The sequence below is a fragment of the Dromiciops gliroides genome, chromosome 3 (assembly GCF_019393635.1).
Source record: "Dromiciops gliroides isolate mDroGli1 chromosome 3, mDroGli1.pri, whole genome shotgun sequence".
Classification (NCBI taxonomy): Eukaryota; Metazoa; Chordata; class Mammalia; order Microbiotheria; family Microbiotheriidae; genus Dromiciops; species Dromiciops gliroides.
The window spans coordinates 95,018,122-95,038,092 of NC_057863.1; the positions used below are offsets into that span (position 1 = coordinate 95,018,122).

A 19,971-nucleotide genomic window follows, 5' to 3' on the forward strand; every position below is an offset into this window, starting at 1 on the left:
AGGAAATGGAATGATGAGACGTCTATTCAACCACCTTAGTCTGGACAACAGAAGCCCACTCACGCTAGGAAATGAGAATAAGGTAGCTATTTTTAAAAAGGCAACTCAGAGATCAGTGATTAAACAATGAAATCCTATTTCAAGAACTAGACCAAAAAAATAGGGAGCGGGGCTTACAACGAGTAACTTATAGGTTAATGATAGCAATGACAACAACAATAATAATTAGGATTTATATTTAACTGTAAGGTTTGCAAAGCACTTTGCAAATAGGTGTTCCAAAGGTCTTGGTTCAATTGTATACTATTGAAGCTTAAAACTGAACTAAGACTTTACTTTCTTAAATGATCCTCAGAACCCTGGGAGGTTGGTGTTATTATACATTATACAGATGAAGAAAGTGAGGCTGAGGGTGGTTAAATTCCTGGACCAGGGTCTGACTACAAGGGTCTGGTTAATGACACTACTGGAGTCCCATTATTGATTGACACCCCTTTTTCTCAAAACCAAACCAAACCAAACCCTAGACCTTTCTAGTAGTATCTGAAGGACCATAGGGGAAACATTTCTTAAGTTCTGTAGGGGCTGACAACCTCCGTGACTGCGTGACCTTGGCCTTCTGGGGCCGGACAGTGTCTGGGCTCGCTCCCTGGCGGAGGAGGTGAAGGGCCGGGACGCGCCGAGTGACGCCACTCACGGGGCTGCGGTCCAGGCCGTGGGAGCCCGGGAAGGGGACAAAGGGCATGCCCGGGGACTGCGGCCCGAGCCAAGTGGGCGCTGCAGTAAAGGCGCCTCGATGACCCTCGGGGAGCTCCAGGCTCGAGGAGGCCGGCCGGCTCGGGTGACGGCGGCAGGAGGCGGGGCTGACCCCGTCCAGAGGCCTGTGCTCCAGCTGGGTCGGCTAGGGCTTCCCCCTCTACGGCTCTTCTCCCACTCAAGCAGGAGCGGCCGACCGCCCGCGCAGGAACCCGAAGAGAAGGGAAAAGAAGGAAGGAGTTGCCGCACGGACTTGGTGCTACGCCGTTTCCGGTCCCCCAGAGCCGGCGCTGCCGCACGTTCTGCCCGAGAGCCCCGTGGCCGCGGACCCTCTTCCGGCCTCGCGGGCTCTCCGACACAGTGACCCCTCCTCCTGTCACCCGCTCTCGGGCTAGGGGCACTCGCTACCCAGGCGGGGGCAGCCTCGGGCTCGAGCAGGGCGTGCGTGCCGACCCTGCTTGGCATCATGCAGTCCCGGCTCCTGCTCCTCGGCTCTGCCGGGGCGGCCGGAGGCGGAGGCAGCCGCGGAGGCAGCTCGGCCGCGCGGAGAGTCAGGCTCATTCTGCGGCAGGTGGTGCGGGGCCGCCCGGGCGCCGAGGGGCTCAGGCTCCGGCACACCGGGGCGGGGGCCGACGCAGGTAACTGGCTGCCTCCCACCCCCTCCCCACTGCGCCGCTGCCTCCCGCCCACCCTTCCTGCCCGCCTTCCTCACCCCGCAGCTGACTGTGAGTCTCCAAGCGCGAATGCCGGCCCTAGCTCGCTCTCAGTGACCTTGACCTAGTCCATTCCCCTCCTCTGGCCTCTGTGAAAGGAGGGGACCAGACTTGGTCTCCGTAACATTCTGTGGGCCTACTGTGAGCAGCAAGGTCAGGAAAAGGGAATGTTGGCCCTAGCTCGCTCCCAGTGACCTTGACTTAGTCTCTTCTCTTAGTCCATGAAGTGAGGGGATCAGACTTGAACTTTCAAGTGCCTTCCTGATTAAAAACATTCTAATCCTACTGTGAGTAACAAGGTCAGGAGATACGGATTCCTTCCAGAGCTCTGTCTGACACAGTAACCTTAACAGTCACAGTAATTCCTCTTCTCTGCTCTTTGTACAGTGAGGAGACTGCACTTCATCTCTCCAGTCCCTTCTAGCCCAAGAATTTGGTAATACTGCTTTCCATTCCTTAACAGTCCCAACTTCTCCCTCCCCACCTCCCTTCAACACCCTGTTGCTTCCGATTATTCTCTAACCTTGCATCCTGACCGTATAACCTTAGAGTAGTAGCTAAGATCGACAGTGGCGTTCTGGATATTCTCTTTAGTCCTGCTTGCTCTCAATGTGGGTTGTTACAACTGGCAAATAATGATATGATCAAATTTGTTTCATGCATGAGAGCCTTGAACATATTAATAATAAATCGTAGTACTATTTCAATGCTACAGGTATCTCTACATTCAAATGTATGGATACTGGTTTCACTAAGACAAATTACAATCTTTCTATGATTTAGTAGACTTTTATTTTTAATTTAGAATATTTTATTTTCATTTAGAATATTCTACTTAGAATATTCTAAATATTCTATATTTAGGATAATTTAGAATATTTAGAATATTTAATTTTTCCCAATTATATGTAAAAACAATTTTTAACATTCGTTCCTTAAAATTTTGAGTTCCAAATTTTTTCCCTCCCTCCACCCCACTCTGAGATGGTAAGCAAGATAGAGGTGTGCATGTGCAGTCGTACAAAACATTTCCATATTAGTCATGTTGTGAAAGAAGACATGGATCAAAAAACAAAACAACAAAAAGGAACTGCCACAAGAAAAAGAAAGTAAAAAATAGCATGCTTTGATCTTCATTCAGACCCAATCAGTTTTTTCTCTGGAGATCGATAGCATTTTACATCATGAGTCCTTTGAAATTGTCTTGGATAACATATTTCTGAGAATAGCTGAGTCATTCACAGTTGATTATCATACGGTACTGCTTTACCCTGTACAATGTTTTCCTAGTTCTGCTCACTTCTCTTGGCATCAGTTCATCATAAGCCTTTCCAGGTTCTTTTGAAATCAGCCTGCTCCTCATTTCTTATAGCACAATAGTATTCCATTGCAACCATATCCCACAACTTGTTTAGCCATTCCCCAATTGATGAACATCCCCTCAATTTCCCATTTTTTGCTGCCACAAAAAGAGCTACTATAAATATTTTTGTAAAACAGGTCCTTCTCTCTCTCTCTCTCTCTCTCTCTCTCTCTCTCTCTCTCTTTCTCACTCTCACTCTCACTCTCTCTTTCTTATTCTCTTTGTCTATCTGTTTGTCTCTTATTCTTTTTAGGATAGAGACCTAGAAGTGGTATTGCTAGGTCAAAGGGGTATGCGCAGTTTTATGACATTTTGGCCATAGTTCCAAATTGTTCTCTAGAATGATTGGATCAGTTTACAACTCTACCAACAGTGCATTAGTGTCCCAATTTTCCCATATCCCCTCCAGTATCATTTTCCTTTTCTGTCACATTAGCCAATCTGAAAGAGTATGAGGTATTACCTCAGACTTGTTTTAATTTGCATTTCTCCAACCAATTGTGATTTATAACATTTCTTAATATGATTGTAGATAGCTTTGATTACTATGTCTGAAAACTACCTCTTTATCTCCTTTGACCATTTATCAATTGGGGAATGACCTGTATTCTTGTAAATTTATCTCTGTGCTCAAAAAATTGAGAAATGGAGCCTTTATCAAAGATACATGCTGTAAAACTTGTTTTCCAGCTTTCTACTTTCCTTCTAATCTTTGCTGCATTGGTTTTGTTTTTACAAAACCTTTTGAATTTAATATAATCAAAATTACATATTTTATATTTTATAGTGCTTTCTATCTCTTGTTTGGCCATAAATTCTTCCCTTCTCCATAGAACTGACAGGTAAACTCTTTGATTAGATCTATATATCTCTTTTAATTAGATCTATTTTTGTTTATGGTTTGTCTGAGACCATGATTGCTACCCCTGCTTCAGCAGAAGCATAATAGATTCTGCTCCAATCCTTACCTTTACTCTATGTGTTTCTCTCTGCTTCAAATGTGTTTCTTATAAACAACATATTGTGGGATTCTGGCTTTTAATCTTTTCTACTATCTGCTTCTCTTTTTATGGATAAGTTCATCTCATTCACATTCATAGTTATGATTACTATGTACTTCACGTCATGCTATTTTTCTCTTGTTTCTCTCTCTCTCCTCCTTCCCTCTGTCCCTCCCTCCCTCCCTTTCTCTCTCCCTCTCTCCCCCCTTTCACCCAGTCCCTCTTCACCTCTGTTTTGCTTTTGACCAAGGTTTTCCCCAATCTGTCCTCCCTTCTTTAAGTCCTCCCCATCCCTTTTCGTCTGCTTCTACTTCCCTTTAGGATAATGTAGATTTCTGTACTCAACTAAGTTTGTATATATTATTACTTCTTTTGGCCAATCCTGATGAGAGTAAGGTTCAAGGGTTGCCCACCACACCCAACCCCCATCTTTCTCTCCACAGTAATAGATCTTTTGTGCCTCTTCATGTGAGATAATTTATCCCGTTCTACTTACCAGTGCAATCTTTTTTTTTTTCCTTTAGTGAGGCAATTGGGGTTAAGTGACTTGCCCAGAGCCACACAGCTAGTAAGTTGTGAAGTGTCTGAGGCCGGATTTGAACTCAGGTACTCCTGACTCCAGGGCCGGTGCTCTATCCACTGCATCATCTAGCTGCCCCCACAATCTTTTTTCTTACCACTTAATTTGTTTTTGTTTTTGTTTTTGATACTGTCCCATCATATTCAATTTATAACCACACCCTTTATGTAAACTCCTTCTAACTATTGTAATAGGGATAAAGTTCTTAAGAGTTACAAGTTTTTTTCCCAAGTAGGATTGTAAATAGTTTAACCTTACTGAATCCCTTATGTTTTCTCTTTCCTATTTACCTTTTTAAGCTTCTTGAGTCTTGTACTTGAAAATCAAATTTTCTGTTCAGCTTTGGTCTTTTCATCAAGAATGCTAGAAAGTCCTCTATTTCATTGAATGTCCATTTGTTCCACTGAAGGAGTATGATTAATACTCCTGGGTAGGGGATTCTTAGTTGTAATCCTAGCTCCTTTGCCTTCTCTAATATCATATTCCAAAGTCTTCAATTCTTTAATGGAGAAGCTGCTAAATCCTGTGTAATCCTGACCATGGCTTCACAATATTTGAATGGTTTCTTTTTGACCACTTGTAGCATTTTCTCCTTTACCTGGGAGCTTTGGATATTGGCTTTAATATTCCTGGGAATTTTTATTTTGTGATCTCTTTCAAGAAGTGATTGGTGGATTCTTTCCATTTCTATTTTACCCTCTGGTTTTAAGATATCGGGGCAGTTTTCCTTGATGATTTCTTGAAATAGATGTCCTGGTTCTTTTGTTGATCATTGCTTTCAGGTATTTAAGCAATTTTTTTTGGAAATAATCTGGGTTAAGTGACTTAGTGTCACATAGTAGTGAGTGTCTGAGGCCAGATTTAAATTCAGGTCCTCCTGACTCCAGGGCCAGCGCTCTATCTACTGTGCCACCTAACTGTCCCTAGTCCAGTAATTCTTAAATTATCTTTCCTCAATCTGTTTTCCAGATCAGCTGTTCCTCCAATGAGATAGTTCACATTTTCTTTGTTTTTTTTTCATTCTTTTGATTTTGTTTGATTGATTCTTGATGTCTCATGCAGTCATTAGCTTCCACTTGCTTAATTCTCAATTTTTAAGGAATAATTTCTTCAGTGGATTTTTGTCCTGTTTACATTTGGCCAATTCTACTTCTTTAAGGAGTGGTTTTCTTCAGTGAATTTTTGCACATTACTATTATTATTTTTTACTTTTCCATGCTTCCTTTACCAAGCTGTTGGCATATCATTCTCATTTCTTTACCCATTTTTTTCTATTTCTCTTTTTTCTTTTTTAAAATAATTTTTGAGCTCTACTAGGAGTTCTTTTTTCAATTCAAATTTTTCTTTGAACCTTCACATGTAGGTGTTTTGACATTGTTCTCCTCTTCTTAGTTTGTGTTTTGGTCTTTCCTGTCATCGTAGTAACTTTCTATGATCAGATTTGTGGGGACCATTTTTTAATTGGGGAGTGTTAGCTAAGCGGCTCGCCGTAATATTGGGGCAAGGAAGGAGACTGGCAGCCTCCCTCAAAACAGAACAGGATTTATTTTAACAAGAACGAACTTAAAAAAACACACACACACACAAACAGGATCAGTAGGATCAAGGGAAAGGAAATAAAATGGGGAAAGGGAAATTATACAACCTGAAAAATACCACCTCCCAGGAATCAGCTGAGAATACACAGCAGAGCTCCTGTCACCTTCCAGCTTCCAGCCAGAATGGGGAATTCGCCTCTCCATTCCCAGAAGCCCCACACAGCCCCCAGCCAATTGACTGGCCGCTCTGACAGTCACATGACTGCCCTCACTAGGCTTCCAATCATTATAATTTTGGCCTATGTAGGCCTCAGTGAGTGGTGATGACATGAGGTGCCAGTGGTTTGTGGAGCCCCAGACCAGTGCGCACCGAGGCATAAAAACCTCAAATAACAATTAATTCTTTACAGATTCTTCCTGCCCCGCCCCCCTCCATTTTTCCTATTTCATGATTTTTATGTTAAAGTTGGACTCTGTTCCTCTGTTGGAGGAGGCATTGTCCCAAGATTCTGGGGGCCTGGAGCTTCATGGCTGGCCCTCACTAGGGCCAGCAGGACTTGCTGATAGTTTGGGCCAGGGGCCAGGGTTCACCTGGCCTTGCTGCTGGACTGTGTCAATGGCACTCAGATGAAATCATGGATCTTTTGAAGCATCATTTGAACTTCATGCCACACCTTAAATTTGGTACCACTATTTGCTTCTTAAAAGCATGCCATGGTATTATTTAAAAACAACATTTATTAAATGGCTACAGAGAACTTGGTGCTAGAGAAGATACAAAATGTAGGTAAGACTTCCCAAATTTCATGGGATTTACAGTTGAGTAGGGGAATAACTCATAATCATAGATAACTACAATACAAAACACTACATGATAAGTAGATTAGAAGGCCTATTAGATTTTCTGGGGACAGAGGGTAGACCATTTTGGGTTGAACATAGAATATATGGAGAGTAGTGATATGAGAGAAGGCTAGAAATTTAGGATGGCCCCAGAGTGCTAGTCAACAGATTGTGAAGTTACCATAGGGAATAGGGAACCACTGAATAAAAATACTAATAATAATGCCAAATAACAATAATCAACACTTATATGTTACTTTAAAGCTTGCAAAGTGCTTCACATATATTATCTGATCCTCAAATCAGCCTTGGGAGATAAGTGCCATTATCTTCATTTATTGATGAGGAAACTGATATTTAGGGAGTTTAAATACTTTGCTCATGATCACATAGATAGTAAGGGTCAGAGGTTGTATTGGAAACCAGGTGGTGGCAATGGGAAAAGAGAAAAGGTATTAGATGTGAGATGTGGAGGTAGAATAGATGGAACTTGGTAACTGATTGTTTTAAGAGAGGTGATGGCAATGGAAGGATCAAAGTTAACCTTAGGGATGTATACATGGGAGAATGGTTGAGTTATATAATAATATAGAATATTATATATAATAATACATAATTAATAATACAATATAATATAAAATATAATAAGTTATATAATAATATAGAATATATAGAATAGTGAGGTTAGAAGGAAAAGCAGCTTCAAGAAGAAAATTCTAAATTATATATTGGTGGGGGGGGGCAGCTAGGTGGTGCAGTGGATAAAGCACTGGCCCTGAATTCAGGAGGACCTGAGTTCAAATCTGGCCTCAGACACTCAACACTTACTAGCTGTGTGACCTTAGGCAAGTCACTTAACCGTCATTGCCCTGCACCCCCCCCCCCAAAATTATATATTAGATGTAATGAGTTGGAGGTCCTGGTAGCACATATAGGTAGAGAGGGGCAGGGACTGTGCGGTGCAGGTATGACCATGTCACTTCTCTATGGTAAACTCCAGTTGCTCCCTATTACCTCTAGGATCAGATATATTCTATTTGGCATTTAAAAACACTTCATAAGCTAGTCCATATATGCAGTTAAAAGAGCTCAGTTTCATAGTTGTTAAGCAATCCTGAAATTTCAGGGATTGCCTTCCTTTGCATTTTCTTGCTTTGGGGGTTCCTCATACTACCCCTGAGTAGCTGGCCATGTTCATATATGGTTATAGGACCAAACACTGAAGGTTCAGGTGTACTTAGCAAAAACCCATTACAGAAATATGACTCTCTGAAAGTAGTAAGGCTCTTCCTTCAGGACAGCATATTTATATTATCCTGTTAGTGTGGAATGGCCAAAAGCAGTTTACTTTGCTATCTCCCAGGAGTTGGGATGCCTCACAGTAAGCAACCACAATTTACAGAGACATGACCAAAAACACAGTTTGGACTCACCATCCTTAGCACTGCTGGTCACTTGCTTTATCCAGCTCGTTATATTCCATTCCTGCTACCCTGTTCATTGTTCTGGGCTGTTCCTGATTCAGGCCAGTCCTCTGGGAGTTTAGGTTTGATGTTGAAGCAAAATGAGATACTTGTAGGTCATGCAATATTTAGGAAAAAGAAAAAAAAGGTTTATTTTGCCATAGCAGAAGGAAGAACACTTATAGCAGCTGGGTGGCTCGGTGCTTTAAGTACTGGACTAAGAGCCAGAAGGAGTTCAGATCCTGCCTCAGGCACTTAGTAGCTATGGGACTTAACCTTTTTAAAGGGGATAAACCAAGCACCTTCCTCCCAGGTGTTGTGAAGATCTCATGAGATAAAGTACATCAATTCTTTGTAAATCTTAGAGGGACATACAAATGCATGTTGTTACTGTTGATTTCCTCGGAGCCAACTAAGGCTCAAGTGATATCTCTGTACTTTTAAAGGGAAAAAAATAGCCTAATATAGGGTGTGTGTGTGTAGAATATTGCTTCTAGCACAGAGTTTTAGATTTCTGGTTCCCTGTATGGGGTGTCAGGATGGTGAGCAATATGCATCTTGGAACCAATGGCCTTGGTCTCCCCTCTCTGAGTGTGGTTGTACCTGGAATGATTTCAATAGCAAACTGTATTCCTGGTTACTTTCAAGATTTTGACTGACCACCCAGAGCTTACTTCAGCATGTGGAGTCGTTCAGGCTACAGGTGATTCTCTGGTCATACAAGGAAGTTTTTGTCTTGTTTGCCTTTTTTTGGTATTGGATTTTTTGTTGGGCCTCCTTTCTTTTTGCCTGTGGGCTTCTGGCTGAATTTCTGTGTAATTATAGGATGATGTCATTCATTGCAGTTTCTTATTGTATTTTTTAATCATTATTTAGTGTGGTATTATTTTTAGGCTTTTCCTTGAGTAGGGGTGTGGGAGCTGGGTTGCCTGCTACTATTCGAACATTTTAGCCTGGTCTGGGAGTCACTTTGTGTCTTGAGTCATGAGGCCTAGGCCCATCTTTACCTTTACCATGGCATTCACTGTTCCTATATACTATCTCTGGATTTTTTTTCTCCATTACCACCCTGGGCCCTGGCCACCCCTGGGACCCATATACCTCTTCCGGTTTGGTATGTGGTTCTGGGAAGCCCAACCTCACTTGAAGAAGATTATCTGCTTTCTGCACTTTGCATGTGAAACCTATTGAATCCTTTCTGTCTCTTACTATGAACATATATGATTTTTGTACCTCTGCTTTGGAGAGATTGCCCTTTATGCATTCCTTCTGTTTTGTTGATTCTACTTTGAGGGTTCTGATTTCCTACCAAATTTATGTCCTAATATCTTTTAAAAAATCTTATTCTTCCTCACATTTTGGATTTTTTTCCTCTATGATCTCTGGGAAGTTGCAGAATTTTCTTTCATTGGGGCTTCTTAGTTCATTTTCCTGAACAGTTTTATGATCATTTTTTGTTTGAATTTTTACCAATTTTTGTCTTTTTGAGTCTATTATCTTACCCACCTGGAAAGCAAATTTATACTTAGGCTTTATCTCAAATAGTTTTTCTCTGACATACCTTGTCACTTTTTTTTTTTTTGTGAGACAATTAGGGTTAAGTGACTTGCCCAGGGTCACACAGCTAGTAAGTGTTAAGTGTCTGAGGCTGGATTTAAACTCAGGTACTCCTGACTCCAGGGCCAGTGCTCTATCCACTGCGCCACCTAGCTGCCCCACCTTGTCACTTTTTGACTATTCCTTCTTCTATTTGCTGCACAACATGGCTGTCATCACCTTCCTTGAGTTGGAGGATGTGGGATCTGCCTGATTTCTGCCAGAAGTAGACTCGATGGGAGGGAGTGTGTGGTAAGACGAATCCAGCAAGGTTTTAGTCTCCTCTTCTGACCAATTCTAGTCTATATGTGGTTTCTTTCTCCATCACCAATTTAACTCTTTTCTTCATGTGGTTAGGCAGAATAAATATTTTCCACTTCATATAAAGTGAGGAGGGAGTGTTTACTAAATCACTTTTGTTGGGGGTGAGGGGGAGAATAAGACAAGGGCTCCTACAGCTGGATCTGAAAAACATCCTATGAGGTTGCTCAGGGCATCCATGATGTGGGGTTGGGATGTGAATGGTAAGATGAGCTTGTATTTATTTGTTCTGTGATGTAATTTCATGAGGCTTTTAGCAATTTAAGTTTTCCTGTCAAATTAACTTATAGATCCAGACTTAGGACTACAGGTTTGGTACATATTTATTTCTTTTTTGGGTTATTAGTTTAGAGAGAAGTTCAGAAAATGACTACTCTATCTTGCAGGTCATATGACCTCATGAATGTTTCCAGAAGAGAACTGCTTGTACCAAACATGATGAACACTAAATATCACTATAAAAATTCAGTTTTATATCTTTAAATGTTTTCTTTATTTAGTATTTTATTTTTCCCCAAATACATGTAAAACAAAATTTAAAATCCATTTTTAAAACTTTTGAGTTCCAAATTCTCTCCCTTCCTCTCCCCACAGGCAAGTAATTTAATATGTTATACATATGTAGTCATGCAGAACATTTCTATATTAGTCACGTTGTGAAAGAAAACAGAAAAAAACACCTCAAGAAAAAAATAAAGTAAAAAATTATGCTTTAATCTGTATTCAGACACCATCAGTTCTTTCTCTGGGGATGGATAGCATTTTTCATCATAAGTCTTTAAGAGTTGTCTTGGATCATTGTATTGCTGAAAATAGCTAGTTCATTCAAAGCTGATCATCTTTCAATATTGCTGTTACTTTGTACACAATACATTTCACTTTGCATCAGCTCATGTAAGTATATCTAAGTTTTTCTCAGAACATCATCATAATCACATACCATGATTTGCTTGACCATTCTCCAGTTGATGGGCATCCCTTTGATTTCTGATTTTTTGCCACCATAAAATATCTGATATAAATATTTTGTACATATAGGTCTTTTTTTCTGTTTTTTTTTTCTTTTTTATATAGACCTAGGAGTAGTATTGCTAGGTCAAAGAACATGCATGGTTTTATAGCCCTTTGGGCATAGCTCCAAATTGACCTACAGAATGGTTGGATCAGTTTACAACTCCACCTACAGTGCATTAATGTCTCATTTCCCTCACATCCCTTCTAATATTTGGCATTTTCCTCCTCTGTACTATCAGACAACCTAATAGGTATGAGGTAGTACTCCAGAAGTGTTTTGATTTGGTGTCTCCAGTCTAGAGCGAGTAAGGACATTTTTTTTTCCATATGGCTGCAGATAGCTTCGATTACTTCATCTGAAAACTGTTCATATGAAAAATTATATCTTAAATTTTTTATTAAGATCTGTTTTTATGATCTGTTTTCATCCTATCCAGAGAGCCATTCCTTATAACATACCTATCCACTTCAACAAAACTTATGTATATGTCAACTGAATCTAATAGCAAATGCAGTGGGAGGGAGCTATACTTTATTGTCTTTTCGGTCAAGCTTGTTTTCTGTGATTATACAGTATTTAGAGTTTTTTTGTTTGTTTTTGTCTTTCATTTTCATTGCTGTACTCATGTATTGCTTTACTGGTTCTGCTTACTTCATTCTTATTCTTTATGTCATCATTTATTATGGTTCAGTAATATATTGCATAGTTGTATTTTTTTTTTTTTAGTGAGGCAGTTGATGTTAAGTGACTTGGCCAGGGTCACACAGCTAGTAAGTGTTAAGTGTCTGAGGCCGGATTTGAACTCAGGTACTCCTGACTCCAGGGCTGGTGCTCTATCCACTGCTCCATCTAGCTGCCCCGAACAGTTGTATTTTAACAGATGAGAGAAATACTTTTTTATTTCCTAAGTCTTTATTGAATTAAAAATATTTTCAATAGAATGAAATTACTGACTTTTGGAATCAGTAAAAGGGGGAAAGGAATAAGCAATTAAAAAAAAATTATAGAATTCTGACTTCAGCTAGTCTTTCCCGAGTAGTTTGCTCTTAGACTTCTGAGTAATACCTTCAAATAAGAATGGTTTCATAAGATATAAAAAGGCATCTTCATTTTCTTCAATTCTGTTTAGAAGCCTTTATCTTTTAGAAGCTTTTCAATTATTTTCAAATTAATATGTTCTGTAGATGAAAGAGTAATGAAATATATAATTTGTTTTCTGATTACTTGAGTTTGTTTACTAAAATGTAAATGATTTTCAGTGATTTAGTTTAGAGGGATAGTGATAAGGTTCATTTTTGAATTATTTGTTTATTAACATAAGCAGCATAATTAAATATTTAATTATGTGTCATCATGTAAGAATTTGTACAAACTTTTCTTTTGTTAAATCATGTTCACTAACAATAATATGAATTGCTTATGTTGTGAATCATTTTATCTTAGGAAAAGTTGAATTTGGTTAATTATGTGTTAAGTATGTAGTCAAAATAATTTTTATATGAAGAAAGCTATGTCATTAATTTAATTTACATTAAGATATAAATCTGGTATACTATGATATTTGCTTCACTCCCTTTATTATCCATATTTAAACCCTTTCATTAAATGTGCAGTGTGGCCCATATGCAGAATTTATCCCTTTGCCAGTGGGCTGGCCTGTCTCCAAAACTGCAGATGGGATTTTCCCAAGCCAAATATAGACAAAAGCTTGATTCAGCATTTTACAAAAACATTTAAGTTAATTAAAACAAACAAAACCCCTACTAAAATACTTTTGAGTTAAAAAGTTAGAATAATTAAAATGCCCATGTGTTTGGAGTTCACAGTGAGTTAAGCAATGTCATTAATACAAATATTTGAATACTTAGACAAAAGGCAGTAAGAAAAATTTTATAAGACAAAGTACTAGCTGAATTAAAATGTATGAATATAAATCTTTAATTCTGTAATAAGAAGAATGGCAAAGAACTTCAATTGTACAACATAAAGAAGAAAACTTGGGAAGTTTTAAAAAAATGACGGGTCTTTCAAAATCAAGATTTATTTAGAAGCATGAGGAAAATAGAAATAATTCTGAAACTTATATAGTAGCTTGAAATTATAGTAATACATCACTGACCTGGCATTCCTATGGAATGATATATTATTACCCCTATTTTATAGGTAAGGAAGAAACAGAGGCTTAGAGAGGTCACATAGCTAGTATAATTTGGTATCAGAACTTGAATTCTGATCTTCTGCCCCTCAGACCAGCGCTACTTCTTTTTAATCATATCACAACTGATTTATCTCCCTTTATTTACTTGAGGGGAGAAAGTGCTTTTCATTTTTGTATGGATGATATCTTTGTAATACTGAGAGAACTAGAGGAAGGTCCTCTGCATATTTAGATGAGTTTCACAGGATAAGAAGGCATGGTTGTGATCTGAATAGTTGGAGGGGATATTTAGACAGATGACATCACAGATTCACTGAAGCATCTTCCCTAGAGCCTAGCAACTAGCATCAATGCTTAATGAATATATTTTGTTTTTGTTGTTGAGTGGATGACTTTGCTATCTCAATACATCAAGGTTTGGTGATTTCCTTAGTATTATGGGTTGCTTTTCTACCTACATAATCATAACACCTGCTAGACCTCAGTAGACAGCTTTATGAATGGTCTATGTCTCTTTCGCCCACCTCCATCACCCCCAAATCTGACCTGGTGATTGCTCTGTGTTGATATTGTTTATGTAACCCCAACTTTAGTAGTACTTCCCACAGATGAATTGAATATATTTGCTCCATCTTTTAGAGGAAATAGATTATTGGGAGAAAAGCCATTTAATTGCCATTTTGGAGGTTGTTGTGACTAGAGAATGATAATTTGAGGAGAAGGAACTAAGAGAACTTCTTTCCTGAGAGACTACGGAAGTTAATTGTCAGAGAGAAAGAATCCAAAGAGATATTTCCTAAGAAACAGTGTTTATGGGGGCAGCTGGGTGGCACAGTGGATAAAGCACCAGCCTCGGTTTCAGGAGGACCTGAGTTCGAATCTGGCCTAAGACACTTTTCGCTTACTAGCTGTGTGATCTTGGGCCAGTCACTTAACCCTCATTGCCCTACCACCACACCACCACCCCCCACCAAAAGAAAAAGAAACTGCTTTTAAAGCTTATCCTGTGAAGAGACTTCTTTAGAGATTTTTACTATTATCCTGAAAGAGCTGAATGATGAAACTGAAATCATCAATTGCACTTGATAGTTAGAGGTGATTTGTGACTAAGACCCTTGTTACTTTGATTTTTTTTTAGGATGGTTGAAGTATTGAGAGTATTTAAATATGTCTTTGTTTGTTACATGTTGATAAGCTGTGTTGCCATTGATCTTTAACCTTTAATCTCTTAAACCATTGATCTCTTTAGGATCTTTAAGCAGTATTTTAAAATGTACATCCTTTAGAGTTTTTTCTACTTTTATGTAATTTCTTTTACATTCTTTTTGTTTATTTTCAGTTCCAAATTCCCTCCTTTCCTTTACCTCTCTTCTACCCACTGAGAAAGCAAGAAATACTATATCCATTATACATGTGATGTAATGCAAAACATTTCTGAATTAGCTACATTGCAAACAAAAAGTAAGAAAAATTGAAGTTTAGAAAGTATGCGTTAATCTTCACTCAGAGTTTGACAGTTGTCTCTCTGGAGACAGTTAAAATTTTTCATCATGACTCCTTTGGAATGGTTGTGGATCATTGTATTGATCAGAGTAGATATTTTAGTTGATTATCATTACAGTATTGCTTTTACTGTGTGCAATGTTCTTCTGGTTCTGCTTGCTTCACTTGGCATCATTTTATGTAAGTCCTTCAGTTTTGTTTTGTTTTTCTGAACCCATCCTGCTCATCATTTCTTATAGCACAATATTATTCCATTACAATCCTGTACCACAACTTGTTCAGCTCTTCCCCAATTGATGTATATTTGCTCAATGTCCAATTCTTTGTCACTGCAAAAAGATCTGCTATAAATATTCTTGTACGTATGAGTCCTTTTCCTTTTTCTTTGATATCTTTGGGATACGGACATAGGAGCAGTATTGCATGGTCAAAAGGTATGCATAGTTTTACAGCCCTTGTGGCACCATTCCGAATTATTTTCCAGAATGATCAGACTGGCTTATAACTCCATCAACAGCGTATTAGTTTACCTATTTTTCCATTTTCCTTTTCTGTCATATTAATCAGTCTGATAAGTGTGAAGTGGCATATCAGAATTGTTTTAAGTTGCATTTCTCTAATGCTGATTTAGGGAATTTTTTTTCCCATATGATTATTGATAGTTTTGATTTTTTAAGAAAACTACCTGTTATTTTTATAAACTTGTCTTAGTTCCCTCTATATTTGAGAAATGAGGCCTTTATCAGAGAAATTTGCTTCAAAAATCTTTTCACAGTTATGATTGCTAACTGCACTTCCCTCCAACCTGTTTTTGCCCTATTTATCCTACTTTTTCTCTTTCTCCTTTTACAGTGTCCCTCTTCAAAAGTGCTTTTCTTTTGACTGCCATCCCCACCAATCTGCCCTCCCTTCAATTATCGTTCCCTCCCCCTTCACCTCCTATTTTCCTGTAGGGTAAGATAGATTTCTATACCCAACTGAGTGCATATCTTATTCCCTTTTTATTTATTTATTTATTTGGTTGGTTGGTTTGTTTTTGGTTTTTTTTTAGTGAGGCAATTGGGGTTAAGTGACTTGCCCAGGGTCACACAGCTAGTAAGTGTTAAGTGTCTGAGGCCGGATTTGAACTCAGGTACTCCTGACTCCAGGGCCTGTGCTCTATCCACTGTGCCACCTAGCTGCCCCTCTTATTCCCTTTTTGAGCAAATTCTGATGAAAGTAAAGTTCAAGGGTTTCCTGCCACCTCTTCCCCTCTAGTGTAAAACCTCTTTCATACCTCTTTTATGTGAGATAATTTACTTCATTCTAATTTTCTATTTCTCTTTCTGTGCATTCTTCTTTCTCACCCCTTAATTTTATTTTTTTAGATATCATCCCTTCATAATCAATTCATATCTGTGCCCTTTATCTATGTAAACTTCTTCTAACTGTGAGACAGTTCATATGAGTTACAAGTATCATTTCCCCATGCAGGAATGTAAAACAGTTTAACTTTATTGAGTCCCTTATGATTTCTCTTTGCTATTTACCTTTTTATGCTTCTCTTGAATTTTTGTTTGAAAGTTAAATTTTCTATTCTGTTCTGGTCTTTTCATCAGAAATGATTGAAGGTCCTTTATTTCATTGAATGTCTATTTTCCCCCTGAAAGGTTATACTCAGTTTTTCTGAGTAGGTGACTATTGGTTATAGTCCTAGCTCTTTTACCTTCCAGAATATCATGTTCCAAACCCTCCAGTCCTTTGATGTGGAAGTTTCTAAGTCTTGTGTTATCCTGACTGTGACTTCTTGATACTTGAATTATTTCTTTCTGGCGGCTTACAATATTTTCTCCTTGACCTTGGAGCTCTGGAATTTGACAATATTCCTTGGAGTGTTCATTTTGGGAATTCTTTCAGGTGGTGATCAGTGGATTCTTTTAATTTCTATTTTACTTTCTGGTTCTATCCGGGCAGTTTCCTTGATAATTTCTTGAAAGGTGATGTCTACACTCTCTTTTGATCATGGCTTTCAGGTAGTCCAATAATTCTTAAATTATCTCTCCTTGATCTATCTTCATACTCAGTTGTTTTTTTTCAGTGAAATAATTTTCACTGTTTTTTTTTCTACTCTTGATTTTAGTTCCTTGCTTCTTGATGTCTCATAGAGTCCTTAGCTTACAGTTGCCCAGTTCTAATTTTTAAAGAATTATTTTCTTCATTGGCTTTTTGTCTGTTCTTTTCCATTTGATCAATTATGCTTTTTAAGTTCTTTTCTTCATTGGATTTTTTGTGCCTCTTTTGCCATTTGACCTATTCTGTTTTTTAAATTATCATTTTCTTCAGTATTTTTTGTGTCTTATCAAACTGTTGACTCTTTTTGTCATGATTTTTTGTACCACTTTCATTTCTTTCCCCCATTTTTCTCTACCTCTGTTACTTGATTATTAAAATTCTTTTGAGCTCTTTCATAGCCTAAGACCAATTAATATTTTTCTTTGAGGCTTTATGTAGCAATTTGACTTTGTTGTCTTCTTCTGAGTTTAAGTTTTGATCTTTCTATGGTTTGGATCTTTTTTGTTGCTGTTTGCTCATTTTCCAACCTATTTCTTGACTTTTAACTTTATATGGCTCTGCTCCTGGGATGAAGGGGGCACTATCCCAAACTCAAGGTTTTTTGTGCATCTTCTTTCAGAGATAGTTCTGGAAATCTGTAATCTTTCAGTTCTTCTAAGGTGGTATGATTTAAAGAGCTGTATTTACTATTCTCATGGCCTTTGCTCTGGTCTATGAGCAACCACAAGCACTCCTTTCTGCTTGGAACTGTGACCAGGTTCCCTGCTCCCCCTGTGGCCGCGAGAACTAAGTTCATGGACCCCAGGTTAAGAACTCATGTAATAGGCTAACCCAGTATAGTAAACTTTTTTTCCCTCTTGAGTTGTATAGTATAATATACTTAAAATATAAAAAGGAACTAGCAGTTGAGTGGTTTAGTGGCTTGAGTATATGAATTAGCCAGGACACTTAATAATTTGGGATCATGGGCAAGTCATTTAACTTATCTGTACAATTGGGCTGATAATACCTATAGCTTGTATTTTGTAACTTTGCTGTGAGCATCAAATGAGGTAAAGAGCTTAGCAAATATTAAAGTGGTGTATAAATGCCAGTTATAATTGTTTCTACCACTAATTTGTATAGCTATGGTCAGGAGTTAGAGTTTTGTGTTTTTCATTTTGTAGAAGAAACCAATATTTTCTTTGTGGTAATGTGATAAAGATTCAAGGGTGAATTTGAAGAGCTTTACATTCCTTGAATAAAAGGTTATCTCTTATTATTGTGGCACATTCTTGGAGAAACCAAGAGCTTTCCTGTTTTTTATCTTGATCTATCACTGTTTTATAGTATATTTTTCTGTGGTTCAGTAAGCTCATGATTTAGAAAAAGAATAATCTCATGATGGTATGCAAACCAATATTTTTCCCCTCAGAGGGAAGAAAAATTCAGGATTTTTTTGGTCCCTCCAATACTTCTTTTATTTTTAGTGGTAGTCTACTGTTAGTAGAGAAGTCTAGCATGGTGTTTCCATAGCTGTTCTATGGAAACATATTGTTCCATGTATTGTAAATAGGAATACTTTCAGAAGATGTCTATGATAGAAATATTCTTTTCTCTCTCCATGTTCAATTTTTAGTAATTTTTTGGCATAGAATATATTTAATTTTCTGTATTTTGTTCCAAAATTCTTCCCACTTTCCCTTTTATCCCTGGGTTATTATAGGCTTCTTAGATTTCTTAGACCAATGGTCTTCAAAACAGGGGCAGTACATCTCTATGGGGCAGTGGTATGATCCCAAGGAGACCAGCATATCATCCATTGGAAAGGTAGGAAGATGGGTCTCATTCAGATCTCACTGTGGACTTGTCTACAACACTATCTCCACCCATTATTGCTCAACATTCCCCAACCAACCTCCTTCCCCTGCTGTCCTACCATGTCTGTTGGGTGTTGGGCCCTCAGGGTGATTATAATTTAACCTTAGCCTAGGTATTCCCAACAGGAAACATTTGTCACTCCACTCAGGGATCTTCATGCACTCTCCCCCAAATCACTCCATCGGTGCAGTAGGCAGGACAGGTTCTACACTGGGGGTAGTGGCTGATGAGTAAATGCTGTGCACACTTGGTTTTCTTTTTAGTGGGAATAGAATGCATAGAATAAGCAACATGAATGAGTGATGCTCTTGATCAGAGATTTCATTAGCTTGTCTTTTTCTTTAAACCTTCTCCCTTCTGAACTTTTCTATTTTTATTAAGGCACCACTTAGATTTATAATCTTGGTGTCATCCTCCACTCCACATTCTTTCTCACTCCATGTATCCAGTTAGTTAACAAATCTTTTCCTTTCTATCTCAGTTATCTTTCAGGAATCTGTTCCCTTCTTTCTGCTCATATCACAATTATCCTAGTTCAGGCTTTCTTCACCTCTTGCCTGAACTCTCTGCTTCAAGTGTCTCCCCACTCTGAAGTATTCTTCACATCTAAGTACAGGTATGACCCTGTTATTTCCTTTCAATAAACTCCACTAGTGTTCTAGTGACTCTAGGATCAAATATTTCACCTTTACTTTATTTTTTAGTTTCTATTTTGACTGAGTTTTATAATATAAATAATTGTTAGTGCAGTATTTCATGTATATGCTATATAAATTAGTAAATATACACACATTGAGAAGTATGTCCTTAAATTTTTGCTGATAGGGTATGTGATTAAAAAAAAAGTTTGGAACTCACTGCCCTACATTGCCATTTATGGATTCTTTTAATATAGTTTAAATCCCAAAGTGTTTCATGTCCTTATTGACTTGATAATGGCTTACTTTCTTTGTTCAATCTAATGACAAACTTTGTTAAGTGTCTACTTTGTATAAGTATATTGTTAGAGCTAGAGATACAGAAGTGAATAAAATGATGCAACTTCTTCCCTGAAAGAGTTTACAACTTAATAATTTTCAGTCACTGTTCAGAATGGCTAGAGCCCGGTAGGTTTTTTGTTTTTGTTTTTGTTTTTTTGTTTTTTGTTTTTACTTTTTTTCTTTGGTAATCAAAGACTGTTCTGTGAAGCTGTGCTGGACTGGAAAGAAA

The 19,971-nt window shown here is 38.2% G+C and overlaps 1 protein-coding gene across 1 annotated transcript in view; it reads left to right on the forward strand.

The window, feature by feature from the left end:
• The first annotated feature begins 1,029 nt into the window (after window positions 1-1,029).
• The window catches only part of VWA8 (von Willebrand factor A domain containing 8), a 411,604-nt gene continuing 392,662 nt past the window's right edge, over window positions 1,030-19,971 (forward strand). Inside the window, exon 1 of the mRNA XM_043992994.1 lies at window positions 1,030-1,394. Coding sequence (XP_043848929.1) covers window positions 1,223-1,394 — 172 coding nt within the window. The 5' untranslated portion in view covers window positions 1,030-1,222. The remainder of the gene's footprint in view (window positions 1,395-19,971) is intronic.